General features: G+C 35.5%; 1 protein-coding gene across 1 annotated transcript in view; it reads right to left on the bottom strand.

Moving 5' to 3' along the window:
- Positions 1–386: 386 nt before the first annotated feature.
- The window catches only part of LOC105055998 (uncharacterized), a 41,877-nt gene continuing 20,479 nt past the window's right edge, over positions 387–21,784 (bottom strand). The window contains 23 exon segments of the mRNA XM_073248094.1: positions 387–744; positions 1,665–1,807; positions 1,810–1,836; positions 1,934–2,013; positions 3,211–3,356; positions 3,518–3,620; positions 3,699–3,883; positions 4,583–4,891; positions 8,436–8,545; positions 8,680–8,757; positions 8,760–8,841; positions 8,989–9,110; positions 9,221–9,317; positions 9,542–9,640; positions 9,721–9,786; positions 10,972–11,082; positions 11,309–11,410; positions 14,526–14,722; positions 15,020–15,248; positions 16,517–16,576; positions 16,931–17,021; positions 17,130–17,165; positions 19,498–19,571. Of these exon segments, the coding sequence (XP_073104195.1) occupies positions 607–744; positions 1,665–1,807; positions 1,810–1,836; positions 1,934–2,013; positions 3,211–3,356; positions 3,518–3,620; positions 3,699–3,883; positions 4,583–4,891; positions 8,436–8,545; positions 8,680–8,757; positions 8,760–8,841; positions 8,989–9,110; positions 9,221–9,317; positions 9,542–9,640; positions 9,721–9,786; positions 10,972–11,082; positions 11,309–11,410; positions 14,526–14,722; positions 15,020–15,248; positions 16,517–16,576; positions 16,931–17,021; positions 17,130–17,165; positions 19,498–19,571 (2,685 nt within the window). The 3' untranslated portion in view covers positions 387–606.

Raw genomic sequence — 21,784 nt, 5'->3', positions numbered from 1 at the left:
CCTAGTAACGCGCTCCCAAAACCAGGGAGCCGTATCAGTCAGTAATAAAGGGGAACACTTGTCATGTATTATGGGAGGGTAGAGGTTGGCCGTAAAATAAGTGGAAATCTGCAACGAAGCAGGAATTTTTTTAACCCTCCAAAAGACAACATTGTAGACATAATTGTGTCGGCAGTGCTGAAAATACAGTATATTTTTGTAAAACGAGTATTTCTGTCCTCGTATCTGCAATAGAATGAAAAGGTATTTCCTTTTCTACATCAACTAGCCGCACATTAATGTTATTTGTTTCGTTTTCCACTCAGGCAGGGCAGTGATCTGCTAACTCAAGCAAACAGCATTAATTTCAACAAACAAATTAGCTGCAACAAAATGCATGTGAACAATGAAGCTATATAGCATTTGCAAAACATTTGTATTGAGGTGCATTTGTACAAGAGCTTTGTCGTACCTTTAAAATCTTAAAAACGAAAATGCAAAATACTTGTTGTGAATACAACATTTTCAGAATGGACTAGATGTGATCACAATCACTGCATATAACAAAGCACCAATGTATGGCAGCGGTTGAAGGTGCCAAGAAGGCAATAAGTAAAGCATTTTGCTTCATCTACTGGGAGAGCACTCATTTTCCTGGCTGTCAGAGATATTGCTTTCTTTTCTAGAATATGCACTGCCAGGGACCTTGATAAACAAAGGCGACTCTTCAACAGGTTCCACCCCAACCTCTTCTTTTCCAGTCCCCTGGAAAGGTCATAAAATTAGAAGTCAATGGGGTATGGTGCTAATCAAATTCCAGTAGTAGCTATAAACTACATGAATAGTTAAACATGAAACTTAAATAGGAATTCAGACAAAACTAAGGAGCTTAATTCAATGATGGGAATTAAATTACCATACATGACAAGGATAAAGATATATATCGGCAAAGATGTATCATATTCTCAATTAGCAATAACAGGAATCATGGCTTAATGCAGTCCGATCGAAATCTACGGGCTAGTTCTTCGCAATAAAAATAAAGTGGTGGTGCATACTACTGGCATTTGACATTCAATTGAGTTCGGCATGATATTCTATAATGTATTGCTAAATGGTCTTAGTAGTATATTCAGTAATATATTATACAACTCATGCATATGAAACACTGCACAAGCAAAAATGCAATTAGCAGATTGATAGTGTAGGTACCAAAAAAATAAAAGAGAATGTATAAAAAAGGTGTGTTCTATAAAACTGGGTGAAGATTAGTTTCCAAGTTAAATGCCTTTGAACAACATTCTACAATAGTTTCATTTTCCAATGTTTGTCAAGTGATTAACCACAAACTAATCCAGCATGGCTACCACAACACCCACTTCTTTTTGTGTGTGCTCTAAGGACCCTAGACCAACACTAGCCTAGGGCAACTATAAAAAAATCAAACTTAAGAACGTATCAAATATTATAGGTTTAGTTGGCAACCAAACATGGCAAAATATATGCACATTAAACTAGCAAAATGAAAATAACAAGCAAGTAAATTAGCTTTGCCTTTGATTTTCAAAAATGCAGGGCAGTTTCTTTGCCCCTTGAAACAATAGTATGGTGCCAACACGGTGATACAACAAGTCATAAAACTCCTTTTAATGCTCAAAACTCAACTATCAAGATTCAATACTAACATCACTAGAGTTTGCTGATTTGATACTGCTTCCATTTTCAAGCTCCTTCATGGTAATCTTGAGCTTGTTTTTCGCCCTCATCCTCATTAAACATCGCTCAGCCCGTTGCGCCTTGGTGACGTCAAAATGACAGGCCACACATAGGTCCTCATATTCTCTAACGTACACTCCCCTGCCAATCTTTTGACATCAAATTGGATGTCTGAAACTACAATACTGACCAGATGTATAAGATGTTGTCTAGACCTTGTCTTTATGCAAAACCATACCTCCTCCTTTATAGACTGGTACCATGTGGTCTGCATGCCATGCATTTCCTTCAATTGGTTCGTGAATGAGTTTATCAAGCCTGCAATATTTCAGGGACTAACGTCATCTTTTCAGAACTTAACTGAGCAGTTCTTAAATGTTACTGACAAGAAATTTCATATGAATATGCTTGGGGTACTCTCTTCATTTTAACCTTTTGCTGCGATTCACTTTCCCTGTCAAGGTTTCATCTTGCAGATAAAAATGTGTTACTTACAGCCATGTGCTACTCCTTTTGCAGCAGAAGCTAGCAGAAGAAATAGAAAATCCACACAAGATAAGCCCATTATAGAGCATGGAAAGAAAATCTCCTTGGGTGTCTTTTGTGTGAATTGACCACCTACCTATTTTCGCAAGCCCATGGAAAAAAAAAGTTTCTGGAGTGAAAAAATATTACTAAAAATTGAAAGAAAAAATGATAGCATTTCTCACAGAACTAGCATCACATGTTTAAGAAACTCCTTTGTACAGGCCTGCTGGCATACCAATATTGTTTTACAATGTTTCATCATTCTCCAGCATTATTCAGTAAAGCTACCGTACAAAGATGGAGGTTGATCTTTCAATAATTTATTCTAATTTTATGTCTGAATTATACATTAAATACCACGTATAGTTCAACTAGCACAGTTAGATGTCAAAAACCAAGCATTTTAAAACTAGATAAATTTAAACCAAAACAAAGCCCCACTCTTTTTCCCTTTTACTTCATGCAGTTAGTTATGTGCAAATTGCAAAGGACCTGGCATACATTCGTCAGGCAACATTTTATTTGGTATACTAGAAATTCAGTTTGACAGAACAACTACCTTATGCACTCGTTTCCAAGCAGAGAAAGAATTAAAAAGGCAGTATAATTATTCAAACAGCAGGTGTAACATATCTAACAGAAAGACATCTATAAATAGAGATAAAGAGTCGGTCATATTTTATTCTATCTTTTGGGAGTTGGGAAAAGTTACTCATTCAATTCAACATTCTATGATAAACAGTTAGTCCAATCAATTGTCTGCAATAAACCAGTGATGCCTACCAAAGAAGAAATTATACCAAGTCATGACATTATATGATTCCTAATTTGCCATCACTTTCATAGTTTGCTGACTGTAAAAGATTGATCTTCTAACTGAAAAAAATGTACTAATGAATAAAGCTAAAAGACTGTAGAGATGAACAGTACACAATCTACAAACATAGTTAACAATAACACAAATATACAAGCATGGAAAATACTCACAGCTTCTTCTTACTGGCCAACATTGGAGCAACCTTCTCAATGTACTTGTGCCTATTTTTAATAGACAAATGTTTTATACATTCTACAAGTTTGTGACAGTCGAGCTTGCACTGAACACATACACCATGTTCTATTTGGAAGAGTGCCTGATATTAAACCTCCGTATCAGACAAAGTTCATCATAAGTAATTTTGAGAAAATCTCTAGCATAATAAAAAAATAGATATTGCATAAAGCAAAACATATACTTTTGGTAATGCAAGATTTACAGTGAGTTTTTTGTGTTGACCAGAATATGTGCACATACCTCGCGAAGGGCTCTTTGACTGGTTCTTATTCGGTATTCTTGAAAGCAGTTCAAATTACAGAACAGATCCTCGAAATATTCAGGAAACTTTGCAAGCTTTCCACTGCATGGAAATAGCTTATTAGTAACAAAACAATAAAGCAACAATTGAGCTTAAACCCCATAATGAATCTGAACCTACTTGCAAGGTTCTTGGCAAAGTTTACAGAGAGGTACATCTCCAACCATCCAGGCCTGAGTATACTCTCTCTCCTTTGCAGTGCCACCATGCAGAGCAACCTTCTTCCAAACAGCATTTTCTGGTAGGGGACGGCTAATATCACTTAGAGGGGTTACACGTCTCTTACTTCCCCCTTTCAGCAATCCCTGAAAGAAAATATGCTACTAATATCTCAGCCTGTTATCAGATAGATCGATATCAATGATCATACATGAGAGGGAAAATCCAAATATGACAATGCTTTAACACTACACATAATATATCTATACAATGTGGAATTATGTAGTACCCACAAGCATAAGTCAATAAAAAGCTAAGGCTAAATTTTTTTAATGGCAAACAGAGAATCAGATCATAATGAAGAATACATAGACCAACACCACTAAAATGAATTCTCGTTTGCGGAACTAGTTGCTTCCTATGAATGCAAGTTTGAGAAAATAAATTTCGAATAATGTAAAACTCAAGTCCATCCAAATATTCCCTGAGAATAGAGCATGCGTTGCATTTTTATTCAAGATGAACCAAATCCTGAAAATAATTTAATTGTTTTAGTACTCTTCCTAGTCAGAGCATCTTGCACATCCCTTCCCATAACTTCTTAAATCATGATATACAGAATACGAAACTGCAGCTTTTTCTCTCTTACATTCGGAAGAAAAGGATGCAAACTTATTGAGAGGCTACAGTAGCTCCTCTATTTGTTTGGTAAAATATACCAACTTATTCACAAATAATGACTAATCAGATGCATGCTAACAACTTTTTTTATTTTTAATGAACTAATATTTTCAACATAAGAGCGCAACATCCATGCTTCAGATATATGATTAGAAGTTACATACGCTGCATCCATGGCTGATACTCTCCTTTAAATAGCAAAGCTCAAGGCTCAGAGGAAGTTGTAATGGTCTGCCAAGGAGCTTCTTCCGCTCAATTGGTCTTAAATCATTCCACTCTCCAATGAATGTCTTGAAGACATTGTAATATGCAGGATTTTCCTTCAGGAATTGTGGAGTTGTTGCCTTATCTATATCACCAGTAGAAAATAACTCAAGTTCCTCTGCCCGGAAATTCTCGAACAATGGTCTAGGCCTGGAATCCTTTCCTTGGATGCAAATATACAAGTGAACCCGCCCTGTGTATTGGCTCACCTGAAAAAGAGTCCCCCCACCCGAAGAAGGAAAAGGAAAAATGGAAACAGCATCAGAATATGTACTGCTATAATAGATCAATAGACCTGCGGTTGAGGAAACATGAAAAAGTAGACAAGTAAATTGAACGGCTTCAACAAATTCAGTAATCTGATGTAACAGGACATGAAATGCTTAACATGCACGTCTCCAATAAGCATGCAAACTGTAATGACTAGAGACTTTTGTTAGGAAACTTGCTAGCTATGAAAAATATAGTTACTGGAACAAAAAAAATAAATTGACAGCCCTTATGTTTGCCTCAAGAGGCTAAAACATCTCAGTAGGTTAATCAAAAACCAGGCCAAAATTATAGTGTCTAGAGAGAAATTTTCAGATATATGTTGCTTACACCAGTATACATGCTAACAAGAGACTTACCTTCAAAAATAGAGTCGATTCAATATGCAGATTAAAAAAGAAACCTATAATATCTACAATCTATACCCAAATGGTGTCATATTAGCAAATTTAAAAGTACTGATAGGCAATGTTTTAAAAGATTGTAGGTGGCAGATTGGTGGTCGGCAGCCAGGAGGCTGCCTACATCTAGGTGCTGCGTAGGTCTTCAAGCAGGTGCCTGGACGTTAAGGCAGAGCACATATGAACTCAATATAAATAGTAAATATAAAGAGACATACAAAACGAAAGTCATAACCCAATAACTGAAGCATGAGTTACCAAGATAAAATAAGTCAATGGGAACTAACAACTTGACAACATCCTCTATGCTTGGACATGATGCAAAAATGTTAAGATGAGTTCCAAGGCTACCCCACCTAACATGACTGTGTTGGCAGCAAGGATGGATGCATATTCAGCCTTCCATCAAAGGCCCCATAAAATACATGTCACTAGTCCAATTATATCACTTCCATTTAATTGAAAATCTCATAAACAGTAAACAAATACACCATAAACATGGCAAGACCAATAGGAAAGTCCATACCAGTAAGCTGTTCATAGTCTGAATTGAACTTATGTGATTAAGAAACAAGCTTAAGCCTCATTGACACACAGAGTCATAGACAAGCCAAGTTTGAATGCTCTGGGCTCACAAAAATAAATAGAAGCTTGGGCTCAAATCCACTCATTCAAGAAAAGTCAGGTTGGAGATAAACCAAGCTTGAACTTATTATTGTTGAAGGGCATGTTCTATGTTGCTTCTGCTTTAGAAAAAGAGAACGAGAAGCTAGAAGGTAGGTTATCTAGCTTTCCCTAAAAGCACTTTTTGACTTTTTTTCCTTCTTGTAGCACTTTTTTGATGATATTGCCAAACAGTAATATTTTTTAGAATAAGCTTTTTTTTTTGCTTTATTAGTCACAAAAGCATGTAAGCAATATGGAAACATGCCCAAAGAATTGCCTAGGTGCTTAGACAGCCTAGGCTGCCCAGGTAGTGCCTGACTAGGAACTCTTGCAACAAAGGATGTACAAACTACAAACTCTCTTTTTTGTTTGCATTGTTCTTACTTTGATTTTGCTATTTCAACTAATATAAACTTGTTTTTGGTAAATTAAATGCAAAAATGACATAATCTAATATACATTTCAATTTGCTCATTTTCCCCCGTCTTTCCTAAGTCCCAAGCCGATGCCTCCCTCACCTCTCAATGCTAGGGCAACTGAGTAGCCGTCCACCAACTATCAATTAACCATCTTCTTAGGCACCACCAAATGGAGATTCTCGTGAAGCACAGCAGCTGTCCAATAGGTTGTCAACAATTGTCAACTACCCAAAGGCCTCTAAAGTTTTTCTTTCAATCTTTTCCCGAACTTACCCAAAGGCCTCTTCTTCCTTTCTCCATTCTCACTTGAAAGATCCTTTTTCTCCTTTTTGTCCTCTGTTCTTTTCCTCCCTAGTTTGTCTATTTTATTTTTTTTTCCTTCTATCACCCTCCTAGTTGCTATCTTTTTTCTTTTGAATGCAAGTGTGATATTTCAACTATAACTTATGAGGTTTAGAATTTTTTAAGCCTCGTCAAATATAAATTTTTCAAATTAACTTTAACTATTTGATTTTGTTATTGCTTACCATTCCTATATCCGACTTTGTTGATTAACATGAAAAGAAGTCATGCCACCATTTTAATTAATCTTAACTCCTATTATGCTATAATGGTGTATTTGGATTTTTATGTGGATGATTGTTTTTAAAAAAAAGAATGTCATCCATTGTGTTCTTGTTTGACCTCATGTATTTCTTACCCTTCTAAAAGATCGAATTCCTAGGTCACAAGGCAATTCATCTAGGCACCAAGCCAGTTAGGGTTCCCTATTTACTAGGAACCACCTACCCACATTGACAACCTTGGAGCTTAACTCAAGCTTGAATACCACTGTTATATAAAAAGACAGGCTGGAGCAGCCCAAAGCTCAGCTCTTTTGCAACCAAGCCACTAAGCCATAATTCAAGCTGAATTTCAGAGAAGGTCATGAAAGGTAGACTCAACTTCTAATGGAAGAGCTTGTGAAGTTAGACATTACCCATATTACAGTTATCACCAACCTCTGGTCCTATTAAAAGTGCCTTCCTAGAAGCAAGAACAAAAATTAAGCACTTACATAATGTCCAAAGAGAAGACTGAAAGGTATAACTTGTTTTCAAACAACCTCTTAGATTTCTCAATCTGAATGCCCCACAACATTGCTTGCCTAGAAGGACCATGTCTTCTTCCTAAATCTTTATACTTTATAAATGGTGTTCTAACTCAGTAATTTATATCTCCATATTCTCTTCATTCCTTCATAAAGCTCTCTGAAGGATTACCACCTGCATTTGCAGATGACATCTCAAGCCGAGCTATCACGAAACCGGATAGCAATTGTCTCTCTCCCACTAGCAAGCAATTCTCTAAAAAGATGCAAATTTCTTCACCAACCCTTGATAAGCAAGTCTAAAATTTAGACAGCTTAAAGAACTGCAATTTTTTCCTTGCATCCGCTACCACTGCCATACCTTCAGTCATCTTCACCTTGAGATGTGAAGCAGGCTACAATGAGACACTAACAGGCTCATTCTTTGTATTTAAGCCTCAAAAGAAGTTAAACTTAATAAAACTGTCTATAGTGACCAAAACTTGGGAGCTGGAATCGCTTAATTCTCTGCCCATAGTGATAGAATGCCCATCCTGCATGTGTTGATTAACAAGTTAACCTTCTGAGCCTTTGTACGTGGAAAATCCAACAGGTGCAAAATGGGACAAAGTGACAAACACTACCGGAATGCTAAAATGTGTTACGTATACCCAACAAAGATCTGAGACAAACACAATTACTGTCCTCTGGCAATACAAACAGCATTAAGCTTTCATAGAACCTAATATTGACTTTTAGAGACTTTAGATTATCAATGATATTGACATGATTGAAAATCACCAGGACATTCTAGCATGTAGTAGAAAGGTAACACCTAGAAGAAAATCTAGGAAAATAAAAGCTAACTTTTATAAAATAAAAATGCTAGCAATTCAAAAGCACTCATGCTTTCACAAACAGGATTTACCTCGAAGCGGAGTGACTCTGTTTGTATATGACTATTTGCAACAGCTTCTATAGATACATTAGAATCACCATCCACATCATTTGCCGTTCCAGCAAGCATTTTGTCAGCCTGCATTATTCAAATTAATGTAGCCTTAGCTGATCCATTGCATTTTGTGATTGTGGAGCACCAGGTACAATAAAAATTAGAGCAATTGACTACGTTTGAAATTCTCTTTTTTTCATGAAAAAAAAAAAAAAACACCTTTGGGTTCTATTATCTGATGAACTGAGTTCTAGAATGCCTTTGTCAAGTTTGCAACTAACAGTGCCATACTGTCCACTTGTGTAATTTCTGAGTTGTTGCCTACTAAATTTTCAAATATTCCAGGGTGCATCTCAACATCTGATTCTTGACTGTTCTCAGCCTATCAGCACAATTTTGGCAATTAAAAACAAACCAAAATTAAGTAATTAAACAAACTCAGATCATCAGAATTTTGTATAACATAATCAAGACACAACATTAAAGTTTTCTTGGTCAGAGGCAGCAGACAAAAGAAACAACATTCAACCTCAAATTGGAGAGGAAACATTTGAATACAGGATTTGTTATCCGCTATGATGTGCTCCACAGTACTATCACATTCTTCGTATCCACAGTTGTATGTACTGATGGCTAGGATTGCCTGATCAACTGTACAAGTCTCAGAAGTGTCAGCTTGTTTTGTGAAAAAAATATAACACCTAAATTGCCTTGTAAATAGATCTTATCTAACATATTGATGAATTTTTTAAAGATTATACCTGAATTTATTTTTTTCAAGTCATCAGCAGGAATGCTTTCTGGATTCACAACATTAGAATCATTGCCACTGTATTCTAGGTGGAAAACTCTGTCCACCTGGAATTTCATATAATTGCAGAAATGCAGGGCTTATGAAAAAAAATACATTTAATGGAAGCAATGAAAACATGACAAAAGTCACATGAATGAACTCCATGTTTAAAAAAGAATTCTGCCTTTTCTATAAGATGTCAAAGAATTGGATATTTTGCTGGCTTGATCAGACTCAAACTTTAACACTTTAAAGAAACCATGGCAAGAATAAACAAAGCAAATATCACCTCTATCTCTTCAATGGCATCCTTTTTTCCATTCATCATGGATGAAACACGAAAAAGACTCTTGTTTAAGTGCAGCCAATGCGATTCATCTGATGTATCCTGTTACATGTGGTGCCTTCATTAACAATGCAACAAACCAAATCTAACTAAGTGGATCAACTTGTTAAAGAGTAAAATACCTTTGCACAAAAGATGTATATGTTGACTGCATTGATTTGTCCTCTCCTATGAGCTCTATCTTCAGCCTGCAATGGTTTACAAACACATTCACATATACAAAAAGAAACTTAAATGTAATGAAATCAAAAGAATAGATCTAGCAGGATAGCTTAGGATTATAAGCCCATGCGAGGTTTTAAAATGATCTAAGTGAAAAAGTTATATAGATGGAACATTTTGAAGCCACGAACAGAATGTAGACCAATGACAATTGTAGATAATCCATTTCCTTCAGGCCATAACAATTATGAAGTTACCTAAAGAAGGCACTAACTCAAGGAAATTTGGCATGTACTACTGCTCAGCACATGTGATGCATGACTTTTGCTCTAATGAAAGAAACGTTTGATGGATGGCTGATGTTATCAATAGCCAAAATATCTGGAATTCAATTCTTTAGCCATGAGACTTTTCTTCCTATTTTTAGTTATGTGGATTGGTAAATATACTCCGGTTTTTGATGATGCAATGCTCTCAATTTCTTTAATTATAATAAACATTGTCTGAAAGGATTCTTTACTAAAACAGATGCACTCATTGGAGCAAACTTCATGCTACCATCCAACCATGCTGATGCAATAGCATTACAGATTGTAGAGATAAGAGCATTTGATATAAGTCATCAAAAATGTACAATGTGAAGTTCAATACATAGTAAGCCAAAAATGGTCTGAAATGTCCCGAAAGTTTTGAAATATTTTTCCCTTTGTTACATGAAGCATGAACATAATATGATGCAATCACTGCCAACTGGGTAAGGCATCAAAACCTGGCAAACAGAGCAACAAGTCTACATGAGTCAAAAACTAATTTCTTGAATCCTCATGAATTGCTCAGAAAGTAGGCAGGTCAAATCAATTCTAAAAATTCTCTATGCTTGATAAATCAGAACAGATTTGCCCTGCTTTTTCCAAGCTAACCCCCCCCCCATCTCTCTCCTCTCTCTCTCTCTCTCTCTCATACACACAATTTGAGATCTTCTATTCTAATGGCCAATACAAAAGATTCACTTAAATGATTCTCAGTTCAACATTTATTTTTGTACATAAATTTTATCAAAGTCACTGACACTACATTGTCACACATAATGTTATAATTAACAATATTAGACTATCAAGTTACAGAACTAAATGAATCAAGACAGTCAACAAATGAGATTTTCAGCATCAAATTATTCATACAATAACAGCTAAGTAAACCAAAGAATCAACCTGAACCATTTCTGATGCAGACTTAGGCAGCTCTAAGAAAATAACATTTTGAGCAGATGAGAAGTCTATCCCAACGCCCCCAGCAGTTATCCCAATGATTGCAATCTTGACCTGATACAGATATGGAAAGCATGGTGACAAGTTAGACAATGGACAAGACATCATATAGAAGCTAATGGTAGAAACAAACAGTGACTGAGAATTTGCATCCACAGATCTTAAGCTAAACTATAAATTTACTTATGAAAAATGTTCTGTAACACAGCCAGAAGTGAAAGGTTTCATCTTGATCATGCAACTACAATTAGAAAGACAAAAAGAAGACCAAAATATGCACCTCAGTTGATAGACGAAAAGCTTCAACGGCTTGTTGCCTGTCTCTAGCAAGTGTTCTGCCATCAATACGGACCAATTTGATTCCTTTCTCGACTATAAACTCCTACAAGATTCAAATAAGATAAAATTAATAAAGCATTAAATAAAATTAAAATAAGTTCTTTTTGAACAGAAGGATTACAGTTCAAATTGGGGAAAGAAAGCATAATAAGTTAAATTTCAAGGGCTGTTGTGCAAAATCGGGATGTGCATCATCAAATTTTCATCCAAGATTGAACCCATATAAATAAGGGTTTAATAGAAAATAACTTGAAGTTCAGAAGTCCCCTTGAAAGGATTAAATCTTGTAACCAGCTGTCAGCAAGACGCCAATCATCCACAATTGATGCCATATTCCTAGACAAGACAAATTTAGGCAAGAGAGGAGCATCCCAAGAAATCTATGTGGTCAAGTGGAGCATAGGAAGGTCTATTGTATTGGATGCAGTCTATATTTTAAAATTGTCCAGAGATGTGCTTTAATGTTTTGTACCACGTTTGAATATGAAGGATGAGATCAATCTATGAATTTATATTGCATATCGCCAAGCTTGTGCTCCCATGAATCACTGCTATTTGATAATGTTATGACATTATGTTATTTTTTTAAGCATATCTTTTTTACACTTTTCTCATATTTATTATTTTGTGAATCATTATTTATAGGCCACCTTGACCTCTAGGTGCCCACAAACTCTTTTAGGCGCGTGGAGGCCTCATGGACATCGACTTACAACTTACAATCTTCTGAAATGTTGATCCCAGTTTTAAGCTCATGCAACCAAAGAGAAACCCTCCAAAATTCACAAAGATTTGCAAAAAGTCAAGAAAAAAGCAGTAAGATAACTTTTGATATAACAGCTATGTTATACCTAAATCAAGATATCTATACCTATAGAACATGCTTCATGGAATTGTTCTCACTAACTAATCAGGTGCACAAATGGGAATGAGAAAAGATTTTGACTCAGATAAAGGTCAAATTCTAAGAATGTGAACATTAACTAACTACATATGCATTTCTTAATCAATAACTTTCCAAAATGAATTGATCTAAAAATAGAGAAATGATTTTGTCCAAGTGATAACTTTGCTTTCAAGATACTAGTCGTGGATTCTGGATCATAGACTACAAGCAACACAATGCCATGAAGACTGCATTATTTTTTATGATTATTTGACCATACAAAGTAGGTCCATGCTAGATGGTTACAACTGATATATCAAAGAGCAATAAAAGATTCACATGAACATCCATTACTGGTAAAAAAAATAAAGAAGCAAAGGATCTGGTTTAAATATTTAATCCTAATCTTAATCTCACCCTATTTGGCTCTCTTGCATGCACCACTTGACCAACAATACCTAAATCTAGTAGGTTTGTCTATTAAATATCTAGGCTATAAACAAACTCAATATTGCATTTTTAGTCTATTGATGACTTCCTAAGCTGACTGGCTATTCACGTTTCTACAACCTAGACACCTGTCAAGCAGTGTCAGTGCAATCTACATAGCCCTGACTAAAGCATGGAACAAGTAATGCTAGTCTTAACCATTCATGATTGAACTCTTCAGAAGGCACACCCAAAGATAGGGTTAGAGAGAATGCACAAGCCCTACATGTATATAACATTCCATAAATTCATCCCCTCATGCTAAATCAGGTTATGTGCAGCCCATGGATGAAAAAATACACCTCAAAAGAGATGCTTCTGGCAATCACCAGAAAAGGAAAATCCTAGTCATTGAGTCAGACACTAGTGAGAGGTTAAATATGCAAAGACCTGAAAATAATAAATTTGCAAATGGCAATAGTTGTAGCTTTCAATTTCTGCTTTTCCAAAATTAGAGTGTTTACTTGACAATCTTTTCGAATTTAAATAACTTATTGTTAATTAAATACACTTCACATGATATAGCCATTAATTAACCAAGAACCTTTAAATTGTGAATCATGAAGGCAAGGTCATATACTTCATCCCATTATGACAAAAAAGTTGATCCTGAATGGTCGCAAGTAAAAAAAAAAAAAAAATGCAGTATAAGTTTCTCATCATCATTCACGACTGGCAACAATATAAATCTAATTATAATATTTATACAGGTTTCACCTTTCAAATGAAGATCAAAAGAAGGAAAAAGAAATATTACGCCGAAAGCAAGTTATACCGTTTCCCCTCTTTTGGATACCTGAAACAAACATCACCATCTAGATCCGAAATTTACAAACAACTACCTGTGCCAGGGACATGCATAAATTGCAATCTGAGATGTTAAAACCTGGGTCAACAGTAACCCAACATACAAGTAAGGGGGCATTTACATAAATAATATGACTCTAAACAGATGCCTGCAGTTGGAACCCAGATTTCCTTTAAAAAGAAGACATCAGAAAAGGTTTAAGAAGGTCCTTGTAGATACAAGAATTTTATACAAGGTTTTAAATACCAATACCGAACCTCATGCTGTTTTTCCATTGGAACAGTATGGTATTGTTTTCCGCACTCGTACAGACAGCACATGCATACCAAAGTTGACAGTATCAAAAAGAATGAAAAACCATCAGTATCAACCAATATGGTTAACACAGTGTTGTCAGCACACACAAATATGGGCTGGTACATCTGGTACATACCAGTAGCATGGTTTCACTGATCCAGCACCCATACTGTGCCAGGTTCACGTTAGAACTGCATGGTACTGACGATACCAATTGTTTCTCCAGTCAAAAAAGACGACACCAAATATTGCGGCACCTTTTGAACCCATAATATTATATGTACTTTACTCTTTTAAAGGATTCAAATACCAAACTGAAGATCCACATTTCCCTAAATGGATTTTAAATACCAGAACGAAAATCCATAACCATTACAAAATAAGAACTATATCTGCATGCCCATGCATTGCCATAAAGATCACATAAATGTGTAGATGTGAATCAAGCTCATGAACTTGAAATAAGTTCCCTTGAGAATTTTTTCTGTCGTAACCATTCAGAGAAATCAACAAATTCAAATAATTAACAACAAGGTGGGCACAACAACAAGTTAATGACACAACCAACACCAGAAAATCTTGCATTAGCGCAATGTAATGAAAAGCCGTGGGTCCTCACAACCTTGCTTCTGTATCATATCAAAATAGCAAATAAATAAATCAAGATAAAGGACTAACCTGAATTCCATCTAAAACCTTTAAATGATGGGCAAAAATTATAGTTTTCTGGGAACCAAATCCCATGTCCAAGCTGGTAGCATCCTCTGATTCTCTAATTATCAAATGGTTGGAAAACCATTCACGAAATCCAGATAGTTTTGCAATACCAATTTCTTGATCAGAGAGCAGCTTTGGAGTTCTTTTGTAGTCATTATCTGAAAAGAATCCAAGAAATAAGTGAAAATTAGCGAACTTCAACATGTCCTCTGATAGCATAGCCAGATTAGACGCATGAAAACCCAAGCAAACTCCAATGAGCTGAAGTATTCATCACTACAGATAATAACTTTCTGTAGCTTTAGAGGACCATCAAGCTGGATTTAGTTCAAAAGAACCAGAAAACACAATCATATCTACAGCTAACTGCTGGTAAAAACATCTGACAGATTCATGAATGCAACATTAGAGACATGATAACAAGACAGAATTATGCATAAAAACTAAAAAATTACCGTGAGAGACATTAAAGTTCATCAATTTCTCATCTCCATCAGCATTACTTTGGTGACAGCCACAGTCCATCAAACATACTTCCTGGTGTTCCTCGTTAAGAGAAATCCTTTTGCTTACCCTACATGTTGTAGTTGCTAGGAGAATATCTGCTGCCTTCAGCTTCAACCTGATGATTTGTCGACGCTTTGGAGGCAGTTGTGCCAACACATGCTCCTTTAAACGCCTTATCTATAAAAATAAAACCAGCTAGACCAGCATTCAGTGATAAAAGCACATCATGACGTCCTTTAAACACACTATTAGATGCCAACTAAGTAGATACATGATGCAGCTGATCTGAAGAATATTCCATCATCAAAATCCCTTCAATCCTTTAAAGAAAAAAAATAACAGAAACAAAAACCAGTGCCTGATAATAACAGCACTAAGCAACATGTACACGTGCACCATATAGTCAAGATCATATGTGATTCCAGGTTTTCCATCCCATAACTAAATTACCACATCACAGCACTAACACGTGGAAATACTTCTGCTGTTTTGCAGCTAGACCCAGCAATCCTCCATAAACATGAATAATTCACATCAATAAAACACATTCTGACATCAAGGATTCACATGGCACCTTAATCACTACATGAACTCACAAATCTTCATGCAGCTAATAACCATTAACATTCCTCCACCACCACCTCCTTACAACCAAATGCTATCTCTCTCTCTCTCTCTCTAGATGAATAAAGCATGTATAAAATTTTCATTTGCAGCTCAGCATTTGATGTGTATCATTTGCCACAATAAGTTAGATACCACAAATCAAGAACAAATTACAAACAAGACCTGCAGAAACAAGACAAGAACAAGAATACTAATTTACAGAAGTCAAACATTGAATCAAGATAATCCAACTCCTAATGTTATTACTGTCAAAGATAATACCTTCTTGTTGACAAGCTCTAGCATTCTATACACTGTAATTCTCCTCCAAGTGCAACCTCCACTAATCTTTCACTGACATACTAACTTCATCTACAAACTATCCACTTCCAAGTTTTCATATACCAATATCTTAGACTACCTGAACCTAAATATATGTTCATAAAGATCAGCAATTATATATCTCAAACATACTTTGATTATTTTCATTCCAACTTGTAATCACTACATCTGCCTTATGATCAAAGAACAATCAATCACCTTTTTATCCATCGGCAGACAATACATACATACATACATCCACGCATATGAACAATATTCTTTTGAGAAATCTAAAGATGGGAAAAACAGTAAAACAAAAACTTTGCCATAACCAAATAATTTAGAACATTAAGCAAGAGGATCCAACAACATGTATGTGGGATTCATAAAAATATCAAGAATACAACAAATAAGGAAAATTACAGAAGACAGCAACACTCTATGACATAAGAATTAATCATATGAAAACAAGATCAAAGGTACCTATGATGGCATAGGTAAAAGGGATAAGAACACACCATGAGGGTTTGCCTAAGCAATACATTCAACTCTCCCAGTCGAACACCCTTTGAGAAATCCTGCAAGGAATTTGATGGATGAGGATTGATTCAAACAACAAAAAAAGAATCACAAAAACATAAAACAAAATAAAATACTTGACCCACCATATGACACAGCAATAAAAACTACTATAGCAAAAGGTTACTGAGCAGAAAAGAACTTAAGAGATTGTGTAGCCTATTGGCTTGCCCTCGAGTGTTGGGTTGCCATGCATGCTTATTACCATCTAGGGAAGGAGAAAGAAGAAGTTTTACAATGCATGCAACTAGAATATTGTATATCTAGTTGCTATAATGACGTAACCAATAAGATCTGCATTTCAGCAATAGGAACATCATGTGGTAAATATTTATTACTTATTCTCAAGGTACCTTATAAACTTTTCCCTGTTGGCCTTTAGCAAGTGTCATTAAGCAATAATTCTTGGCAAATTCATATTTATCCTTTCCTAGCAATCGAGGCCTGAAGTTTAAAAAATGCAGAAGGAGAATTATTAGTAAAACTTTACCATCTTCCAGCATTCCTCAAATTTAAAGACAACAAAGATACAATAATGAGCAAAGTACTTACCATAACATATTTATTTGATGATAAATGTCATAGGGCCTATGATCACCTAGGAGAAGCCAAAAATAAATTAACATTGTAAAATTTGCCAAAATAACAGTAGGAAACTTGGATTGAATCATGTAAAAAGGAATTCTGCACAACAAGATGGTATCTCATTTAGAGAGAGTAGCATTCCTAATAGTTACAAGATAATAAACAAGGTTCTTATCTGTACTACGCATTTCTAACAGAGGGGAAGGGTTAGGTGGCATGTGTCTGGGTAGTTTGGGGGTAGCAAATTGCAATTGAATACATTAGGTAAACTCTCAGTGTCCTAAGAAAAAATAACAGCTACATGAAGGTTTCTGTGTGAGTGTCTTTAAATCAAAATGAGCTTATCACATCCTTCCTTGCTTTTCTCATGGAAAGCAAAAGCTGCCTCAAAGATGATGCGATCAGAGTCAAGGGCATTGTTAAAAGAATTGAGCTGAAGTTGTAATTTTAATTTTATGGCTTTGTCTACTACCAGATTAGATGTTTATGACAATGGCATATTTCATGTAGACAACATGCTAATACATAACAAAAGTCAACAGCTTGACTGAAAACTTTTAACTTCAATTCTACATTTTATTTCTTTTTTCTCTGTGAACATTAACCTTGATTCAATCAACATAGAAGCATGTGTTTCTTCATAGTGAAACCATCATAAAAGCCAAGCTTAAAACTTTATCACATATATCAGATATGCTACTTAATTCTATTAGAAGCAAACACTTCCTAAAAATGTTCCCATTAGCATTAGCATTTTGAAATCTATATATCCTAATTCCTACTATTACACCCAATCTGCACATGCACTAGACCAAAGATTGACATCAATTAACCTCGAATCAGATGATTCAAGATTTTTCCTTCCACTTGCGTCATCATCTTATCTGTCTTCAAAGATAGTTCTTCACCTATATTCCTTCCTTCAATTTCACATTTTCTAGGTATTTGCACAGTGTACAAGCCATAAGGTGCATGCTGTTGCAGCAAATCAAAATAAATTTATTTTATAGCAGAAGGGTTTGGGAGCAAAACTAATTGTTAGCCTTTGCACAAGTCATTTCCATGATCAAACTTTGTAAACTAGCACTAAATTTGCATTCTGATGGATGTCCACTGACTCGTCATCCATTCTCCACTAAAATGACACTGTTTTCAATGGCATAATGTTGATAGTTCTTCACCGAATTTTTTTCCTTCAAATTTCAAATTTTCTATGTATTTTCACGGTGTATAATGTGCATAGCGCTGTAGCAAAACGAAAATGAATTTTTATATAGCAGAAGGGTTTCGGAGCAGAACCAATTGTTAACCTCTGCACAAGTCATTTCCATGATCAAACTTCGTAAACTACTCATCATATTTGCATTCTGATGCATGTCTAGCACCTCATCCTTCAGTCTCCACTACAATGTATGACACTGTTTTCCATGGCATAATGTTGAATGATTTTCATGCAACATTTTAGAACAAGAAATGAGCCATGTCATGTTATTTTGATAATGTAGTCAAGTTACATCCAAATACGCAAACATAATCATGAAGCCGACAAGAAAAATGTGCAACACTTTCTCAGCATTTTTTGTTAATGAATCTCCATATCTCACCATCCAATATAAGTGTAAAATTGTGAATAAAAAAAATTAATTGAAAGTAACTCCTTTTCTAGTTTTAACCTTGTAAGTTGGCCCTTTTAAACAGAGGTGGCATATAAAAGAATCATGGAGGTAAAGAGAACCTGATTACAATGTCATAAGGACTTCATAGAAAAATGAAAAAATAGTGAAGCTGGTGATTAATAAAACTAAATCATTTGGAAGAATGTGTCTTATAATTATACAACCTTCTGGCATTTCTTCAAAACATATATCCATCTTGTTTCTTCAGATTTTTCATAAACTTCACTTATTTTAATTTTTGAGAGCTTTTAGTAATGGGGGGACCATCCAAAATATCATTTGAATATACATGCAGAACTTTTAACTACTTGATTTAGTACCACTGCCTTCAGCTTATAATATATTTAATTTTGCATTTCCAAATTAGGAAAAAAAATAATGGTTTTCCAACAATTTGATGATGAATATTCTGCCTACAAGCTTCAGTAGACAACCTTACAACAATGTGGGGAACTATGTAGCCTCCCTAGTATGAGTAAATGTCCCAAATATTTCCTTGCGAAAATTTCTCACTTCGTGATCTGCAGTCCTACTTAGTGTTAAAATGATTGGAGGACTAACTCCTTGACAAGTAGACTTATCAATTTTTCAGAAAAGTTTGAATTTGAATAAGAAAAGAGCTGTATAAGAAGGAATTTGAGGGTTAGTTCATATACAACCTTGACAAAGAAGGTGTTCCAGAGAGTAGAATGATGCGCTTGACCTTTGCTGCTACTTCGAGTAAAGCTTTTGTCTGTCATAACATCAAAATAATGGTCACCAAAATTATTATACTTATATGACAATGATGATGACTGAAAGGATGTTGCAGTGAGAAGTTCAACACTCCAAATGTATTAAATACTACAAATATATCTAATATTACAATTCAAACAAAAATCACAGGATGCTGCATGACCTATGTTACATGGATTTGAGGAATGACTGTCAGGTGTAATTGCATGTCCAAGTGTCAGATCCATCTAAACTACAGGAACTTCTACCTGAAGACCCATAGACCATGCATCCCGCTTATCACTCACATTGAAGTATTGGATTTGGGCACTCCAAGTCTTAGGTAACCTGTCGGCTTTATGTAACATAGTGGATAACTAAGAGACTAGCAAGATGTGATGCCAACAAAAGGAGAGTCACAGAGATAGTTCAACCATAGAACACAAAATATGACTAAGAGAGCCCAAAACTAGAAAACGCTTAGACCCCATAGAACAAAGCCAGATATGTGAGTCATTGGGCTTACACAAGTACTTGTCGACCTACTATATGGCCGACTCTATGGGGACTAGTGTCACGCCCCGAATCCAGCATCCGGATCGGGCACGTGATGACCGCACACTCCTTAGGACAAGGTCCTAAAGAATACGCCAGGCCTACCTTTTTCTCAATCATTAATCCAACTCGAGTAGTGGTGAAAGCAAATCCAATAATTTTTTTTATTCAAATAAAATATAGTTCATTAATATCTCATCATAATCAAGATCAACATTTATTTAAAAATAAACTAAGCAAAATCCTCTAAGATCCTATGCACCTCACTGCTCGGATCCCAAGCCAAATAGAATCTTCTAGATTTGAAAAAAATAAAAGAGGGGGTGAAACTTACAGGCTCGGTAAGTTACCAATATCTCTGAGGGATCAAGAATAATTAAAAATTTCTTTCTAAATATACAATAATAAATGCAAATACTAATATAGTTTGCATTTTCAAGACATGCCATGTGTAACACTAATCTTTAAAAACCTCTCCCAGTCTTCGTTGACTATGGCTATGATGAGTCCCGTAATAAGATCCAGGAAAGACTAGCCCTAAAATACATAACACCCGATCCATCGGCATGTATCAGTGATCAGCCCACTGGCTAGGCCCAGGAGAGAACTAGCTCTAATTCACATGGCCACGATTTGCCCCATGATAAGATAAAGAGATTAGTCTTAAAGTAAGAAATACGCGACACATCAACGTGTGCCAGCGATCAGTCCTGACTGGTTAGGCCCAGGAAGATTAACTCTGCCAACAATCAGCTCCGACTGGCTAGGCCCAGAAGAAATGCATTTCTGATGTATGGCCAACAGTCAGTCCCGTTGGCTAGATCCAGATCATAGTCTAACTAGAGAGTTTTTATTATGATTTTACCACAACCAATTTTTAATAAATAATCATATTTATTTTTGCAACAGTATCAACTCAAATTTTCATATCTTTCATAAGAGCAATAGAATAATTTTTATTCAAAATTTCATGCATAGATGAACATGTATAATTTTCTTTCCAAAAATCATGCAATATTAATATAAGAAAATCATCCCTTCCAAAAATTTGTACCATGCAAAGGTGACATCATGCTTGATCTAACTTTTTAAATTATTTTTCATGCATAAATACATACTTTCAAATTTTAATAATTTTTTAATATTTTATACATAAAATATATATTTTTTAAAGATATGAATGTATACAAAAATAAATCCAGAGATAAGAGAAAACTTACAGTCAATTAAATTCGAAAGTGACACATGACTCGATCCCTAGATCCAGTACTCTTCAGGCGACGAAGGCTTTGATCAAACAAATTATCGAGGCCATTAGCCTATAATTAAAAAAAATTAAATGAAAAAAAAATCTCAATCTGGCCCCGGTCTGGGTCAGGATTGGGTTGATTCACAAGTCAGATTAATTTAGTTCGATTGACCTAAACTCAATTAGATTGGATCTAATCAATAGGTTAGATTCACTAAAATTGAGTCTCTCTCTCTTTCTCTCTCTCTCTTTATTTTTCTTCCATTCTTTCTTTCTCTCTCTTGCTCTTTCCCTCATCTCTTTTCTTTAACTGAACCCAAGGTCTCTTGGGTTTTCCTAAGGGACGACAGGAGGGTGAGGGATTGGTGGCAAGGCAGCCAGAGCAACCTACAGTGGCGGCATGGCGATGGTCAGAGGCAGCGGTCCAA

Source organism: Elaeis guineensis, chromosome 13 (genome assembly GCF_000442705.2).
Source record: "Elaeis guineensis isolate ETL-2024a chromosome 13, EG11, whole genome shotgun sequence".
NCBI classification, from domain to species: Eukaryota; Viridiplantae; Streptophyta; class Magnoliopsida; order Arecales; family Arecaceae; genus Elaeis; species Elaeis guineensis.
Note: the sequence above shows the minus strand (reverse complement) of the source record. Positions and strands in the feature narration are given on the sequence as shown.